General features: G+C 34.2%; 1 protein-coding gene across 5 annotated transcripts in view; it reads right to left on the bottom strand.

Moving 5' to 3' along the window:
* Positions 1 to 19,808, bottom strand: part of sbb (scribbler) — a 678,201-nt gene that overhangs the window by 17,692 nt on the left and 640,701 nt on the right. For all 5 annotated transcript variants that reach the window (XM_069822330.1, XM_069822328.1, XM_069822329.1 and 2 more), the window contains one exon: positions 9,161 to 9,248. In XM_069822330.1, the coding sequence (XP_069678431.1) occupies positions 9,161 to 9,248 (88 nt within the window). The remainder of the gene's footprint in view (positions 1 to 9,160; positions 9,249 to 19,808) is intronic.

Below are 19,808 nucleotides of genomic sequence, written 5' to 3' on the forward strand. Positions count from 1 at the left end.
AGAAAAAAAACCTAAAAATCCCTATTTAAGCACACAAAAAACTTAAAACGAAGGTATAGAGAATCTAAAAACCGGGCCCTAATTATAATAATGTTTTCGTTATTGCATATGTTGGAATTTTTTATCACATTAACCAAAATCACTCTTAATTAAATTTCATAATTTCTGTAAAAATGCTTGAATTCTTACATCGATATCATAACAATAGTTTACTTTTAACATACCGTAGGTATTTGAGTTATGAAATTCTACACAAAATAACAGCTTTCTACATAATTTGTTTCTGAGATATGTGCACTATATACAAATTTAAGATTTTTTTTTTCACACAATAAATAATAGCGAGTAAAAGAAAACTAGGCACTTAATAAAAGTTATGCAGTTATGCGACCTAAAATAAATCTTGAAAAAAAAAAAAAGTTATGCCTCTCACCTCAAAATATTTGTAAATAATAATTATCCAGTATAATGGTGTAAAAATTTTATCAAATTTTGGCTGCAACTTTTGTGGTATTTGTAATTCAAATTTATTATGATTTGTCCTATGCGCTCATGTGCGAGTCCACTCAAATGTGCCCTACCAAAATCAAAAATATTTTTAAAAGTAATGCATCTAAATCTAAACTGTAAACCATATATGACACTGAACTTTCATTAGATCTCTTAAATTGACACAGCCATTGTAAGGTCTACTGCATCGCATTTGCTAAAAAAATTCCTGTGTTATCTGTTGGAGCTTCCTACCTTGTCTTATCAGACGTTGACTTGCAAAGACGTCAATCTCTTGTTAGGTAGAACGAAAATAGTTTGCTCCTATTTTTGCTACGTGATCAAGAATTATTTTGCAACATAGGTCACGTCGTTTTGTTTTACTTCCAAAGGAAGTTAAGGTAACAACTTTCAATACTTTTAAATTTAATATTCATCACCCTTGGATAGATACGAACTTGCAATAATATTGTCCGCAGATTAAGACAAACAAATTGTAATTGTAATTCATTCTCAGCTTTTTCTAATGGGGGAGAGTTGGGTAGTATCGGACATCGGGTAATATCGGACAGTGCGTTTCTTTCATCTACCACCATATGGTAGTACCACAGTCTACTATATACAGTCACGAATCTTGAGTTTTGAGGGTGCTAGAAACAATAGACTGTGACGGTACTATTTTGCATTGCCTGTAATGAGGCGATATTAGCGATCCTAGTGGTGAGCAACTATCTAATGTTTGCATATTTACTACTTATTGAGCTTCGCGACTGTATATACTAGACTGTGGTAGTACCTGAATCACATGGTTACGTTTCTGTTTGCGACATCACAGAAACGTAACCATGTCAATCAGGTACTATTATCGTGTGGTAGATGAAAGAAACTCACTGTCCGATATTACCCGATGTCCGATACTACCCAACTCTCCCCTACATACATAGCTTACATACGGTTAGCAGACATAATGTCCATCATAGAATGCCCATAGATACATACATACTAAAGTGTTCTGCCCATGGACAGGTCTTTCACTGCAAGCCCAGCATTCTCCAATCTTTCCTATTTTCTGCCTTCCTCTTAGTTTCCGCATATAATCCACATATCTTAATGTCGTTTATCATCTGATATTTTCTTTTGCCCCGAACTCTTCTCTCGTTCACCATTCCTTCAAGTGCATCCTTCAGGGCAATTTCTTCTCAGCCAGTGACCCAATCAATTCCTTTTTCTCTTTCTGATCAGTTTCAACATCATTCTTTCTTCACCCACTTTTTCCAACATAACTTCACTTCTTATTCTGTCTGTCCACTTCACATGCTCCATTCTCCCCCATATCCAAATTTCAAATGCTTCTAGTTACTTCTATTCAATTCGTCGTAATGTCCATGTTTCTGCCCCATACAATGCTACACTCCACACAAAGCACTTCACTAGTCTCTTCCTTAGTTCCTTTTCCAGAGGTCCGCAGAAGATTCTCCTTTTTATATTAAAAGCTTTCTTTGCTATTGCTATCCTCCTTTTGACTTCCTGGCAGCAGCTCATGCTACATCCCAAGTATTTGAAGCTGTTTATTTGCGCTACTCATTTAGAATTCGCAAGTTCACCTTCTTTATTTTTCTTGCGATAACCATGGTCTTCGTCTTGTTTGCATTAATCTTCATCTCATACTGCTCGTAGCTGTGATTTAGCTCCAGTAGCATATCCTTTAGTATCATCTCCTCTTCTGCTAACAACGCCAAATCGTACGCACTTTATTCTTCTTCCTCCTACTTTTACTCCTCTCATGTTCTGAAAACAGTTCTTCACCAAATCCTCCAAGTAAATGATAAAGGGTAGAACAGGGTAGAGATAAAGGAATCCTTGTCGTACTCCTCTCCCTATTTCACTTCCTTCAGACATTTCTCCTCCTATCCTGACTTTGACTCGTTGTTTCATAGGTTACTGAACTGTCTCCTGTCTTTCTAATCCACACGTATATTCTTCAGGATGTCCATCAGTTTATTCCGATCCAATCTGTCAAATGCCTTTTCTAGGTCCACAAATACTGTTATACACTTCTTTATTCTTCTCTAGGCATCTTTCGCTGACTGTTCGTAGTAGTCCAATTGCATCCCTTGTACCTTTTCCTTTTCTGAAGCCAAACTGCTCTTGTTCCAACTGTGCTTCCATCTTAGAATATAAACGTCGATTCAGTATTCGCAGGACAATACATACTGTATTAAATTTTAAAATACTTAATTAAGACTGAATGACAAGAGCTGGTGTTTAGATCTATTTTGTGCCAAATACGATTAAATGATTTGACTCGAATGTGCTACTGTCTAGTAATGTCTTCGCAACCAATAACATGAAACAATATCTTCTTTTTTATTCTTCTTCTGTCCAGAAGCGTCATTTAAGGAGAACAGAGAGCAACCCTCACGAGTTTAAGATTAAAAACGTAATAATACTTAATTTAGTACTACTAAAGAAAAAAGTGAGAACTGTACATTTAATATTAACAATTCCACTTCTATAAGACAACAGAAGACAAGCAAGTTAAAGACTTTGCTCAAATTAAATCAAGGCGTTCCCCTCTGCTACATTAGTGGTTGTTACCTGTAGTAAATAAAAGTATATACAGAATGGAAATGAAATAATCCTGCAGATTGAAAATGACGATAAGGTACACTTAAATGAACAGAAAATCTATATTACGTTTTGTGATTAAATGCATGGTTAATTAGAAAATTAAGTTGAAAGTTTCAGCAGTCCGGCAACATCGCCGCTAACATACTGTTCTTTCTTCTCGTAATACAGATGTAAGAGAGCAACGAACTCAGGTCTGCCTTCCTAGGTGAACTATCTCCCACCTCCCTCTCTGACTACAATGTTGCAATTTGTTTGCATTGTTCAGTGTCTTAAAATTAGTGGTTTTTAAATTAAATTTACACGAAAACTGTCCATGGTATTGAAATACACCAAAGGGATAAATTATTATTTATTAGGTTTTCTATCGATATGAACAAAAATCACGATCATACTCGCAATACGAGTTACCGAATATGAGGGTGTTAAATATTTGGGGAAAAAGAAAAACTTTTTTTTTTCTGTGAAAACTTTCCACCAATAATGCTATTACACATTTTTGTTACATACAACATGAGCTATTTACTCTGAAAATCTGCAGGGTTATTTCACTTCCACCCTGTATTTATTTTATTCAAATTAAAATTGCTCTATCAATAATAGTAATATGCGTTACAAGAGCGGTATGTTGAAGTTTTCATGTTCGAGGAAAAGTTTGAAAAAGCGAAACGTAGTTGAGCTTTTTTAATTTCCGAGAATTGAAAGAAAACATACCGCTCGTGTATCGTACATTATTTTGTGCGAAGATCACCTGAAAGAGGAATTTCTAATTAGTTGCAATGAAATCTCCATCTTGGTTTCTGTTCAATGACGGCAAATTTGCAAACAAAAATATCTATCTTCAACATTGTTGCTTTAAAATGTTTTCTGTGTTTACTATACTCCAGCAGGCCGTGATATACGTCTGTCTTCCTTCAGTCTATGATAAGTCTGGAATCTTGTTGATTTTTTCACGGCTTCCTTATGTTACTTGCATCATGAATGCAGTAACTGTAGTGAAGTTGTAGAGTTTACTTAATTTTTGCAAATATTTAAAAACAATAATTAACAGTGCAATTTAGGTAAAATTGCAATGGTAAGTTTCCAATTTATAATTGAGGACATCACCCGAATAAGGGCGTGTACAGCAAAATGTAGTTCTGATATAAACTAATTTCAATGTTTGTAAGCTGTCAGGTTCATCATAGGTGCGTCGAAAAAGTTTTTCATTACTGTTGAATAGTTTCGAAGATATTTAAAACAAAATTATTGAAACATAACAGCAAGTAGTATGTTCTGCTATTAGTAAATAAATATAATATGGAACTCTGTATACGCCCTTTTTCCGGCGACAATATGTTTTAGTACTGTTTTTAATTATTCTGATGTTCTAGGTGTCTAACTTTGCATGAAAATTAATTATATATGAGAACATCTCGTACTTTATTAATAATTTTGTCCTAAAAAGTAAAGTAAAATAAAATAAATTCAGCAAAATAAAATATACATTTACTATAGCATATTAAATAAAACTATTGAATAATTACGCAAGTAGGCCTACAAAATAACATTACATTTTCAGTTTATGGTTTTCTTGTTCTTGTATGTTCTTTTCTTCTTTGTGCATCATCTATTGTTGTTAGAGTCATCTTCACCATTGCGTGATGATGTCCCGGCTTTATTCAGAATTGAGTTGTCAACTTTGGCCATTTTCATCTAAAAACTGTAACAGTTCTCTTAAGTTCTTCGCCTTGGAGGGTTCCAAAGGCACTGGGTTCATTTGTGTTGGACTCAAAAGTTTCAGCTGCGACACTTCCATTGCCGTCTTCCAAATGTTGAAGGAAACAAATGATGCAGATTATGAGATTCAAGCTGAAAATATCCCTCATGTACTGTATTGAGATTGTTTATACTTTCGCATCATGATTGTATGAGGATGATTTAAGCGTGTATCCCTTTTATCATTGAGGATGTCACCTGAAACCAGTTTATTCTGTATTGTTGTTAATCGTTTCTCTAAAATTTGCAATAGAGTCAATAGAAAGTTTTGACACACATTAATTTTTTACCCCCATTATAGAAAACACTATATTTCCACAAATTATACCTATTCTTCAATGATTGAAGTTTCTTAGTTTTTAGATTCACTCTTTCAAGACAAGAAGTAATAAAATGATATTGTTCTAATTTCGAACCCATGTCCCAAAAGCGTTTGAAAATAGAGAGTTGATCGTCTTTCGAAATTTCATCTGTACACATTTTCATACATCATCTTCTTACCGGTGTAAATTACTTCTTTTCCATTTCCTTGCCTGTACAAGTTGTGTATGACTTGCCACTGTTTCTATTTATTTTCCTTTTTTCTGTTTTCCATTTAGTTTTCTCCACAAGCTTCTTTTTACCATATTTTCGGTCACGATTCACTGCTGCAACTGACAACCTGAAGTAGGCCTAAACATCGAATACTAGCCTACTACAGTACGGCTTGCAACAGCATATGACTGCAGCTGTAGTAGGCGTGTTCACTCGTTCAACGTAAACACGTAACATTGTGTCCTGTGTTACGTATTAAAGCTAGACTTACGAAAATTTACTACAGTGTACTATACGTATTCAGCTATCTAATCCCTTGATCGTCGGAAAACGGGCGTATAAGGGTATACGCCGTTATTCGGGTGATGTCCTCAATTATTACTATATTGAACGTCTCTAAAAATAATATTAAAAGCCTAAAGCAGTAAAATCAATATGTCACTTAAGCGGTAAGAAGAGGGAAAATGTTATGTGTATTAGGTTGGGAATACTGAATGTGGAATTTTAGACTTTCCGCGGATTGGTTTTGTGCGGAAACCAAGCAAATACGCACGATCTCGCACAAAATTGTATGTGTTTATTTGTTCGTACCTACGTCATATTAAGAGGAAGTGCATATGGAAAGAACTGTTGTTATAACATGGGTTTAAATGATTCAATTACAATAGTTTGAATATTCATAGCAGCTTGTAGAATGAATTAACTGCAATAACTAATCGAAACTCCATTGTATATTCAAATTCAAATATACTGTATTAGACCATTACCAGTATTACACATGCTTAAATTATCCATTTCTATATTCATTAGTTTCTCATTTGATTTCAACTACCCATTAGCCAGGCCAATCACACTTACATACAGATATAGTTCGTGGGTCTCTTCTCCAATTGTACGGGCTAGCCAATTAACGAAGCTAATAGAGTAGATGAATCTTTAGGTATTAACATGACTATTATGATGAAATCTGTCCGAAATGTCGTACAGAGTAAATCTCAACACAGGGCTGCCAACTCCAAATTCTCTTACACAATCAACATGAAGGCCTAAAAATTCTATTAGACTGAATTTATATTAAAAAAAAAAAAGACAAAAAGAAAGCCCCAAAATTTCAGGTCTGTGAGATGATGACTTCTCATGTATTATGCCCAAAAAAATGTTTATTAGCAGCCGGAAAGTAAAATGAAAATATGTTAGATCAGTTCCAGAAAGGAAACAAATCGCTAAACTGAAGTGCAAAACCTCGTAAGTCCTGAGAAGTAAAATTTTCAGGAGTACAATAAAACTGTTCTGTGTTAAATTTCCTTGACAAATGTACCAAAGTATGATTCGTAAAATTATCTCAGAATCATTTTAAATCATTTTATGAATTACACTTTTATTCATATGTCAAATAAATTTAACATAGAACAGTTTTATTGCATTTTTAACAAATTTTGATTCTCAGTACTTCAGAGGTTTTATTTTTTGCCAGCGAAATGGTCTTGAAAATAAAGTAAATACATTTTAAGTCTTGAGAACCAACATTTTCAAGAATGCAATAAAATTGTTCTGTATTAAATTTCCTTGACATATGAACAAAAAGCATGTTTCATAAAATTATCTCAGAATAATTTTAAATCACTTTAAGAATCACACTTTTGTTCACATGCCGTGCAAATTTAATACAGAACAGTCTTATTGCATTCCTAACAAATTTCTGTGCTCAGTACTTCAGAAGTTTCGCCAGTGAAATGGTCTTGAAAATAAAGCAAATACAAAGTCTCGAAAATCAACATTTTCAGGCAGGCATGCAATAAAAATGTTTTGTATTAAATTTCCTTGACATGAACAAAAGCATGTTTCATAAAATTATCTCAGAATCATTTTGAATCACTTTAAGAATCACACTTTCGTTCATATGTCAAGTAAATTTAGCACAGAACAGTATCATTGCATTCTTAACAAATTTTGGTTCTCAGAACTTAAGAGGTTTTGTCTTTTGCCAGTGAAATGGTCTTGAAAATAAAATAAATACATTTTAAGTCTTGAGAACCAACATTTTCAAGAATGCAATAAAATTGTTCTGTAGGTATTAAATTTCCTTGACATATCAACAAAAGCATGTTTCATAAAATTATCTCAGAATCATTTTAAATCACTTTAAGAATCACACTTTTGTTCATATGTCAAGTAAATTTAGCACAGAATAGTTTTATTGCATTCTTAACAAATTTTGGTTCTCAGAACTTAAGAGGTTTTGTCTTTTGCCAGTGAAATGGTTTTGAAAATAAAGTAAATACATCTTAAGTCTTGAGAACCAACATTTTCAAGAATGCAATAAAATTGTTCTGTAGGTATTAAATTTCCTTGGCATATGAACAAAAGCATGTTTCATAAAATTATCTCAGAATGATTTTAAATCACTTTAAGAATCAGACTTTTGTTCATACGTCAAGAAAATTTAGCAGAGTACAGTTTTATTGCATTCTTAACAAATTTTGGTTCTCATAACTTAAGAGTTTTTGCCTTTTGCCAGCGAAATGGTCTTGAAAATAAAATAAATACATTTTAAGTCTTGAGAACCAACATTTTCAAGAATGCAATAAAATTGTTCTGTATTAAATTTCCTTGACATCAGAGCAAAAGCATGTTTCATAAAATTATCTCAAAATCATTTTATGTATCATACTTTTGTTCATATGTCAAGCAAATTAATACAGGACAGTTTTATTGCATGTCTAATAAATTTTAGTGCTCAGAACGTAAGAGGTTTTGCCAGCGAAATGGTCTTGAAAATAAAGCAAATACATTTTAAGTCTTGAAAATCAACATTTTCAGGCATGCAATAAAAATGTTTTGTATTAAATTTCCTTGACGTGTGTACAAAAGTATGATTCATAAAATTATCTCAAAATCATTTCACATTATTTCATGAATCATACTTTTGTTCATGTCAGACAAACCACACAAAAATTTCATTGCAATCCTAAACATTTTGGTTCTCAGGACTTAAGAGCTTTTGCACTTTTGCCAGTGAAATGGTCTTGAAAATAAAAGAAACCCCATTCATTTTCGGATTAAATTTGAACTGAAGGGCCAAATTAAGAAGTTACTTTGGTAATATTCAACTGCAGTTACTCTAACTGGAAGGTCAACTAAAAGCTACAGAAAAACTAAAAAGTTTACTGAGATCTTTGTGATTACATTTCTCTTTTCTATCACAATCTGAAAGGGGATGATATGGAAAATTACGAACAGGGTAACAAACATGCTTTGTAATGTCGTGTTTTACCAAGCAATGCATCAGAAGCTGAAAACAAAATCCAACATGATTTTGAACTATAAAAGACAACGTTTTGTTTGTTTGTTGCCTTTAAAGAGGGAAATTACGCCTGTTTTTAATTTCAACAGTTCTCACTCTCTTTTGTATGTATTAATCATCAATATAATTTCATTGAGGGGGGGATATGTATTCCTAAGACTTAAAAAATTCTTATTTAACGTCAGTTTAAAATATCCCAATTCGAATATAATATGGGATAACATCTCGGGCTAGTAACCCTTCATTAAAAAGTTTTCATAACTTTAATTACATCAAATGGGGTGAGGCTTTAGGCAGGGGGGGGGGGGCTAGGAAGCAGGATAAAGGAGAATGCAAGAAAATCGTGCATTCTTGCACTTAATATTATGGCGGTACAGTTCAATAATATCAACAATAATCATAAACATTACAGCCAGCCTGCCATTTCCTGTTATGTTTTATTCATACCTTGGTGGCGCCCAATCATGTCTGGTGCAGTCTAGGAGTGTGCCCACGTAAGTTTTCCCTCTCCATGTCACATTCACCACCAGCACCCCTAAGGAAAATAATGCACTATTAATATTCACTGACTACATCAAAGGGAATACTAATGTAATAAGAGTGTGAATAATGTGTTCGTTATTCAATATGTAAACTCAACTTAAACTATAAACGACATTTCTCAAGCAAACTATGTAATAACCACATGGTTTAATGGACATACAGTACTTCTTAGTTGCACCAGCTGTGAGAAATCGTGCATTTACTCATACTAATAACAATTTATGTATCAAGGGCGAAATGAAGATGTTTATAGCGAGTTGCCAGTTATTAAAGCCAAACAACCTGAAGATAAGTTGTTGCCAATTAAATAAATATAAGTATAAACAAACAAACGACATATTTTTTTGGCCCTAGGGCTTATAAAAGTTTTTTAGGCCCGCAAAAGTATAATGGGCTATATTACATAATATCTTATTCATAGAGAAATTGAACAATTATGGACTAGTACGCCACAAAATATATTTCAAACAGGATTTTAATTAAGGTTAAAAACAATTACAAAAAACACGAGTTTCAAAATGATTGTAGCGTTTTCATATTAGTATTAAGTATTAATGAGAAATTAACTTGGTACACATCGAACTTTCAAAGTGTCGAGTTCTAAGTTTCGGAAAACGTTTTTCATTTCAGTCACCATGGAAAACATTGACACAAAAGTTGTTTTGTATACATTTCCGAATTGATCATTTATTACATCGTTGGATTGGACGTGTGATATGGCTTATCACCCTTGGCCTCCCCAGTCACCAGACTTAATACCATGGTAATCGACTTCTTTCTTTGGGATTATGTGAAAGCTGCAGTTTGTGTGTCACCTCTAGCCCAATACCTGAAGAAGTAAGACATCGGATCATTGCTATGATTGCATCCATAAACAGAGATAGATATGTTGTAGTGTGTGGCAAGAATTTGATTATCGTGTTGATGTATGCCGTGTAATAAAAGGTTCTCACATTGAGTGTTTATAACATGCCAATAAAAACTTTGAAGTTCCTTGAACTAATTATAGGCCTATGCAACAAATTATTGTATCATTAATACCCATAATAATTATATGAAAGCGTTATTATAATTTTCAAACTCGGTGTAATTCATTTTACTTTGCCATGCACAGGTTTAATTTTACTTTACATTTCGGTGCTATTGAAAGAGATGTACAGTTTCTTATACATGGTTTGTGATACTAAAATACTCAAAGATGTAAAGTAAACCCCGATTATCCGTCACCCTATTAACCGATCGTCGGATTATCCGACAATCTTTCTCTCACTCTTTTTTTTCTTACTTTTTTTTTTGCTGCAGAACAAAAATGAAGTGATGTACATTGTTGTTACTGTATATATTTCTAAAGTGGATTATTACAAGTCTTTAACGTTACACACTAGGTCTATGTAGTAGAAATGCTGCCGTTTCCGGCAAGATGAACAGTTACTTGTCGGTGAGGATGTTTCTCTCCAACTTTTAAACTAGTCTGTTTGAAAGAAATGGCCTCCAAGAACTTAAGGGGAGTTGGTCATTATCGCATGCAAAATAATGGTAAAAATAGCCTATCTTCTAGCAGTCATAAATATAATAGTCTACTATTTATCAGTGGTCTTTCATTTTTGTTAGCTATGTGTGTATACATATTAAGCTTTAAAATGAAAAAGAATGGTAACTAGAGTAAATCTGTGTCCTTAAATTAATTTTTTTAATTAAGCACATTTTTTTTAATTCACTACATGTCTGTGATTAGGTACACTCTATTGACTTATTATAACACATATTGAATTGAAAATTTGACCACTTACTGCTAATAGATACTAAAACATACCCTACTAAAATTATTCATATATCTGTAATATTATGGGCATAGGGCTTATAGTAATCATCACCGTCAATAAATTAAAAAAAAAATTGAAGATTAGTATAAGCCCTATGCCCATAATATTACAGATATTTTAATAATTTTAGTAGCGTATGTTTTAGTATCTGTTAGCAGTAAGTGGCCAAATTTTTAATTCAATGTGTGCTATGATAAGTGAATAGAGTGTACCTAATCACAGGTATGTAGAGAATTTATATAAAACATATGTTTAAATTCAAAAATTAATTTAAGGGTAAGATTTACACTAGATTAACCATTCTTTTTTCATTTTAAAGTTTAATGTGTATACATATATCACTAAAAAATGAAATGACTGTGATAAATAGTATTACATCTATGACTGCTTGAAGATAGGCTATTTTTACCATTACTTTGCATGCGATAACGTCCAATTCCCCTTAAAATACTGCAAACCCATAAACCATTCATGGTCCTACTGTTCGAGTGGCCGTTCTGTATAACTTCTACGTGAAAAGTCTTCCACGAGTATCAAAAGAAAACGTGCTAAATATTTTAAAAGTGCAAATAACTTAGCAGTTTTGGAAGAGAGAAACTGTGGCTTATCTCGCATCAGAATACGAAATTTGTCTTACAAGTATGAGCGATTTAACCCTTCAGTACTCGCGTGGATTACAATAGTAATCCACTGATATTTAATCCTGTATTACGTCACCGCCTTCAGCACTGCGTAGCTGAGCGTCAATGCAATTTCTCGTCACAGTCTAAGTGAGGCATTACTGGTGTTTAGACGTATTTGTCGCAACGCTTTGGAAAGTTATACGGAGTTTTATCAAGTTATACGCAGTTTTTCCGAGTGGATTACCATTGTAATCCACGCGAGTACTGACGTCAGTTTCTTGCTCAGGTAAGTGAAATAGTTTTTATATGGTTATGAGTGATGCAATGCAGGAACTTTATGAAAAAAGTGTGTGATATCGTTCCATCCTCTTTGTAGTTGGCTCCAATGGGTACGGAAAATACAAGCAATATTTGCAAGTGGCTAGATGAAGATCTGGATGTTGGCATTGAAAATGAAAGTGATGATGAAAGCAACAAAGAAGATCTTTTGAATGAAGTTCACGATTCTAATTCAGAACAAGACAATGAGGAGGAGGATGATGATTATGGTGATGGTGATGGTGATGAAAGACTAATGTCTATAAATGATGGAAACTGCTATACGGGAAGAGACAACACTACAATTTGGCAGGAAGAACCAGTATCTCTACGAGGGAGAAGAAGAGCACAAAATATAGTGATTCATTTACCGGGCCCTAAAAGAGCTGCAAAAAATGCGCGGACACACACTGCTTTATTGATCAGACAATAATCAATGTAATAGTAAGGTGTACTAATATTTATATTGAAAAAGTGAAGCGTAATTATGGACGTGACAGAGATTGCAAATTAACAAATGACGTTGAAATTCGAGCACTCTTAGGTATTTTGTATCTTGCCGGTGCTTTGAAATCGGGAAGACTGAACGTAAGAGAACTATGGGATAAAAATGGAACAGGTATAGAGTCAATTTACCTGACTATGACCTACAATAGATTCCAATTTTTGTTACGATGTCTACGCTTTGATAACATTCATGACAGGCAGGAAAGGAAAGAAATTGATAAACTGGCTGCTGTACGTGAAGTGTTCGAGTTATTTGTTCAGAATTCACAAAGGTGCTACATTCCAAGCGAATATGTAACTATAGACGAGCAGTTGGTTGCATTCAGAGGACGATGTCCCATGAAAGTGTATATACCTACTAAACCAGCAAAATATGGGATCAAAATTTTTGCTATGGTGGATGTGAAAACATATTACACTCATAACTTGGAAATTTATGCTGGTATTCAACCAGATGGTCCATTTCACCAAAGTAACAGTGCACATGCAGTGGTGAAGAGGCTGGTTCATCCCATCAAAGGAACAGGAAGAAATGTGACCACTGATAACTGGTTCACGAGCATACCTCTGTGTTTAGATCTTCTAGAAAATGACAAAATTACACTTGAGGAACCTTGAAAAAAAACAAAAGAGAAATCCCTCCTCATTTCACAACTACTCAAGACAGAGAAGTTAACAGTACATTGTTTGGATTCAATGAAAACTGCACAATTATTTCGTATGTACCAAAGAAAAACAAAACAGTGTTAGCATTATCAACCATGCATTATGATACGGCAATGGATGAGGAAACAGGAGGAAGCCAGAAACCTGAAATAATATCTTTCTATAATAGAACTAAATGTGCTGTGGATGTCCTGGACCAGTTATGCTCAGCCTATGATGTAAGCAGAAATTCACGCCGCTGGCCTCTGACTATTTTCTTTGACTTACTAAACATAGCAGGTGTCAATGCTCTTGTTGTTTATTCTGCAAACAAACAAAAAATTCTACGGAAAAACTTCCTAAAAACCCTTGCTCTGGACCTAATGAAGCCACTAATTTCCGAGCGTATCACCCAACAGACAATTCCAAGAGAAATAAAGAGAAGAGGAGAGCAACTGTTAGGCATTCCACAATCAGGTCAAGAAGAAGGAACACGGCCAGAAGGTATTGGTAGGTGCTACATGTGTGGTAGAACAAGAAACAAGAGCACAAGACAATCTTGTTCCCAGTGCTTGAAGAGAATTTGTCCTACTCATTCAGATGTAATTTGTTTGAACTGTGTAGAAGAAATGCATAGGCCTACTCAGATAATTGAATCAGATGTAGATTAGACTCACGTGTGTAAAGTGTGAAATGCAAACATAAACATGAAAGTGCATCAATATCCTTCTTACAATACACAAAAACATCTGTAAAATATTGCAAGTGAAGTGAGAATGATTGTTACATCCCTGAATTTTTTCATTGCTACACCCCTGAGTGAGGTATTCGGTTATCAAATATGACGTAAGTAAGGTCAGCAGTAGTGAACTTGCGTTTCCCGTGGGAGAGATTAAGAGAGATCAAGAGTTCAGATGACCTTCAAACATCGAGTGAGCAACAATGCTAGATAACCTACATAATTATGATGATAGTGAACTAACTCATAACTATGATGCAACAATAAATTATGACTCAAAGACACGACCAGTGTTGAAATATTATGCAAACATGTCACTTGAATGCAATTTGTGTGCTATCCATTTCATTATTAATATTTATATTTAATACGTTCCGTTATGCGTACCATATCTATTCTTATTACTGTAATAACTGAAAACAATATATTTCTTAACATTTAAATCTAATTCCAATGTTTAAACCTTGTCTGTAAACAAAAACAAATGTGGATTACCATTGTAATCCAGGTGAGTACTGGCGTTACGGAATTTAACGCGAGTAACGAAGGGTTAATAAGAAAACAAGGATAAAGTGTATAAAGTATGTAAATCAACCACACGAAACATCTTCTATTCCTATCTTTTCGCAGACATATCACAAGGATGAAAGAGTAATGGAACGGAGAAAAATTCTCTCCAGCGCCGGGATTTGAACCCGAGTTTTCAGCTCTACGTGCTGATGCTTTATCCACTAAGCCACACCGGATACCACCCCGGCGTCGGACAGAATCGTCTCAGATTAAGTTCCAACTCTTGGGTTCCCTCTAGTGGCCGCCCTCTGCACTACGTTATAGATGTCTATGAACGTGGGACCGAAGTCCACACATGTGCTGAGGTGCACTCGTTATGAGTGACTAGTTGGCCGGGTACTTCTGTACATTAAAATAATATATATCACAAGGAGTTTTGTTGGCCCTTAAAATCCGTCGTTGACAACGGAGCATATATTAGTGAACTTTCATCCATTACCTAACATGTTACCACAACACGAAATTACGAAACTGCAAGTATTGTACACTTAATTTATGAAAATATTATATGGTATGCAGGAAAGAAATATATAAGTGATTTAAATAAACTCTTTGGAATAATGTAAACGACTAACTTGGTCGTAAAATTAAACCCACACAGATCGATGGAGAATTCGTTAACAACCCAATAACTATTGCAAACAAATTCGGAAACTTTTTCTACCGTCGTTAAAAACAAACGTATGTCACATTTTACTTAGCTATCGAGTCAATGTACTACATGTCCAATTAATGATAAATCTATGTTCCTTATACCGGTAACTGAAATTGAAATCTTAAATATTAGACTATTAATGGCATGAAAAATTCGAATTCTTCAGGCGTTGATGGAATAACAAGTAAAATATTAAAATGTATGTGTTGCCATAATCTTGCACCTTTATTTTTTTATTCAATTCTATATTCTATTAAGGTACTTTTCCAGAGTGTTTGAAATGTCTATGTTATTAATAATTCTAAAAAAAAAAAGAAGATCCCCATGAATTAAGCAATTATAGACCAATACGTCACTCTCAGCTTTTTCTAAACTTTGAAAAGTAGCTTTACAAGCGAATTGTTGGTTTTTTGGAGCTAAGTAATAATTTATCGAAATATCAACATGGTTTAAAGAGCAAAGCTACGGAGTCCGCCAATCTGCCAGCATTGAATTTGTTAATTTTGTGTTAAAATATCTTGACAAAAAAACAAAATGTGGTTGCAGTAGTTATTAGAGGAGAAAAATTCGCTCCGGCGCCGCGGATCGAACCACGCACGAAATGCTCTAACCACTGAGCTACGCCGAAGTTCAATCCACAGCACCGGATCACTAGAGGAGGGGGATTCGATCCGGTGCTGTGGATTGAACTTCGGCGTAGCTCAGTGGTTAGAGCACTTGGTGCGTAGAACCAAGGACCAGGGTTCCATCGCCGGCGCCGGAGCGAATTTTTCTCCTTTAACAACCATTGTTTATTTATTTATAAATCAGCCCTCTTTTACAAAACCAATAGCGAAATGTTTATATTAAATAAAGTTGTTCATACATATTATACAAGGAAAGGGAATTAAATATTTATTGACAACTACAGGGCATCTTATTATTCAAAATCTCCCGTTGTTTCTGTCAGTTACATTGTAAATAAATTACCACCTGACATAAAGCAAATTTGTAATTTGAAGAAGTTTACGATGGTGCTAAAGGACTAGTTGAGGAGCATAGTATCAAAGTTAGACAACTCCATTTTTTGCGATTTCGAGATATCGATTGTTTCTCGTAAAATTTTGTATGCTGAGTGCGATTCTGGAACTGTTTGGGTTCAAAAACGGACAGAACAGAGCGAAAATAGCACTTAATTGTGTGCTTTAGAATCAAAATGTAGGCAACTCCACTGTGGCTTGGTTTCAAATTAGAAAAATTCCTTCAGTAGCCAATGAGAAGCCCACATTCGTACCACTTTTTCCCATCACGCATCGCGAATCCAACATGGCTGATTGTTTATATAATCGGTTTGTGGATGAATAAGTAGGCTACTGTTTTACGTAAATTTGCTTTGAAACAGAGTTAGAAGAGCCTTAGATTCAAAAGTGGACAATTTCACTTTAAATATGGCTTCGTTTGGTTTCAAAAACCGACAACTCCATGGCTTACTTTCAGAGATGAACAACTCCACTTTTTAAACTTAAATTGTGACCTGAATATTAATTTTAATCATATTTTGAGACTAAAAATTTTTCTATGACCCATGAGAATATATAAAAATATAGGTCTACGTATAACGGTGACATTGGTTTCCAAGGATCTAGTTTTTCGCCTCTCCTGTAAAAAAAGCAAAAGTGGAGTTGTCCAACTTTGATACCAAACTCCTAATTTGTTGTTACAATGTTTTTATTCACTTCAAGAATATTATTGATTGACGAGTCCATCTATACATTGTATGTGCAGCAAACGATAATAAAATGATATGATATCAAATTTTTTCGATTAACCGTTCAGTCCATCCCCTTCATTATCACGGATAATAGAGGTTCTACTATTTTATCACTTTCCGAGATTCCAAACAATGAAATTGTCACAATCATGTGACTTTTGAACCAAATGATCATGAAATAAATAATTTTATGACGGTACAACACACCTTTTTCATGGACTGCTGCACTACATATTCTATGTATTTTATTTTAAACTACACACTTTCAACAGCAATTTTCTTACATCAGTGAAATGAACATTATTCCACTTTATAGATGGCAAGAATTTACTGCTCAGAACAAATTGTAGAATGTAATACAACCAATTTTGCAGATAAACTGGTATAGCAAGAGGCTGCGAGGTCTAGTCTATTAGCCTGTCATGCAGACTGTCCGGGTTCGAATCCCGGTCAGGCCTGGGATTTTTAATTGAGAAATCCATAGCGATACTTGTGGTGGACAAGATCCAGTTGAGGGTTTTCTCGGGGTTCTCCCGTTACCCCATGAAGGCATCGACATCATTATCAATATTTCTCCATTTCTCCGATCACCGGTAGGCGATGTACGGAAGACACTAGTCATAGTGGGTTTGTACATATGCGGACCTGGTAAACAGTGATTATTAGCGCGGTCAAGTATAAAAAGTGCGTCTAGCTTTGGAGTTAGCACAATATGCCAGATAAGGCAGAGTCGACGCAAGAGCAACAGCTCACCCCAATTCAGAAAAAAAAAGCCAGTTATAATGGTAGGGGATCATCGTGCTGACCACACATCACCCCAGTAGTGGTTGGATGATCGTTCACCTCTTCTGAGGCATGTGGACGTGAGGCCAGCAGTCGGCTGGCAGGCCTAGGCCCTTCAGGGCTGCCACGCCACGGATAACTTGAAATCAAATACATAACAACATTATTTCTGAAGAAAATTGGGAAGAGATACATACACAGAAATGTGACATAAATAAGGCATTATTCTGTTAGTCTGTCAGCAGAACCAACGAAATTTCACCACAGGGTTTCAAACCAAGCTTTGAATGCATGTAACATACATGAAAATATTGGCGATGGTTTACGATAAATATATAATTATAAACTGTAATACAGGTTGCATCAATTTCAAGGAGGTCGATTAATCTATCATTTATTCAAGTAATCTCTTGGAAATGACAGCATTAAGATATTTGACTTCATTGATAAATTAAGTAGACTATGTTCAAAGAAACGATGGCGAGATCAAATAAGAGGCCTGCATTAAGATTTAGAGCCTACAGCTTGAAGGAAACTACATAGGGGAGAAGTGGGTACAATGAGACAGGGAGAACAGTGAGACATTTTTTATTAGATAGTAAATTTTGATATTGAAATGTTTGTAACAGTGGAGTTGTATGTTGCATGAGTAAAGTAACAGTATTTTCATACTCGATTCGATTCTAGTTATAAAGATGTGTGATGAAAAAATAATTCGTAATTTTTCACTCTAGAAGTAAAATTTTGGCTTGTGTTTAATGAAGGTTATATTGGATATACAAATGAAATATAAATATGAATGTTTTGTTACCTAATATTATGGTATTTGACGTTATGTTTGGCAAAGTTTCATCTTTCTTGTTCTGATTTTGAAGCGATGGCGCCATTTTTAAACGAACTATGCGTAAAGGGAACAGTGAGACATTCCATTGAAGGGTACACTGAGACGTCTCACTGTTCCCATTTACCAATGATTTGTAAAAATAAACTGTAATTATATTACATTTATCGGTAACTAACATTAAAAATGAACTTACTAGTAACCAATTTAGGAACTATAGCTTAAAATAATGGATACATTACATTTTAATGGTTTCTTAAATAAAAAATCATTCACAACATTTAAGAAAATATTTAAAAATAATCAAGAATTAAATTAAATTCTTATAATTATAAGCTTTGTTGTCACCAAAAATTCATTTTATTTTTTCGCAAAAGTTTTAAAAGTCATGGAAAATTCACTTTTCCAAATGTTCCAGATGTTTCAATGGTTTCGAAGTCAAACATCAAAATGGTTCTGAATAAGCCTATAGGACATGGAAAGATAGAGACAGCAAGCTTTCCTTTCTTTTAAAATAAATATAAATCATTTCAATGTCCGTTAATAGATACTGTGGTGTCTCACTGTACCCTCCTGAATGGGAACAGTGAGACATTTTCTTTTTTTTTTTTTCTTTTTTTTTTGACAAACACGTATTGTATATTATGTCCTTTATCTACTAACATTTCTGTATATGTATTATTGTACTCCATGTTTTAATGTATATTTCTATTGCACTTGATTTTAAAAATACTTGAAATTTCACTTGCATACATATGCTTTAATATTTTGTGTCTCACTGTACCCACTATTCCCCTACACAGTGATTCAGGAGGAATAGTGAATATTTCAGGGCTATTCTATGTAAAAAAAAAAAGTTCATATAAGCATGTGTCAAATTCTTCTGTCACAAAGTCCTAGCACCATCTGGAACTCAACTCAGTACTCTTACTTTCTGTTAAGAACAACTTCATGTTGATTTCATCAATAAAACTGTTTTCATAACACAAGAACTAGCAATAATTATTTACGTTACAATGATTGAAAGTGAGGTTTTACGGATGAGTTGCCGGAATTTCGAAACGAATTCATAAAACACTTTCAATTCTTGTAACGCAGAATATTTTATTTCATACGAGTATTATGTCCAATTTCATTATTTTTAATAAAAGAATATTAACATGTACGTATTGAACAACCAATAGAAAAGGACATCCCTAAAATATGAACGAACTAGATCATTACGATCCATGTAGGAACGGTTGGTAGACGGAAAACCATGGAAGGACATTTGGATGGATATTTTGAAGTTCGAAAAG

This window comes from Periplaneta americana, chromosome 3 (genome assembly GCF_040183065.1).
Source record: "Periplaneta americana isolate PAMFEO1 chromosome 3, P.americana_PAMFEO1_priV1, whole genome shotgun sequence".
In the NCBI taxonomy this organism is placed as follows: Eukaryota; Metazoa; Arthropoda; class Insecta; order Blattodea; family Blattidae; genus Periplaneta; species Periplaneta americana.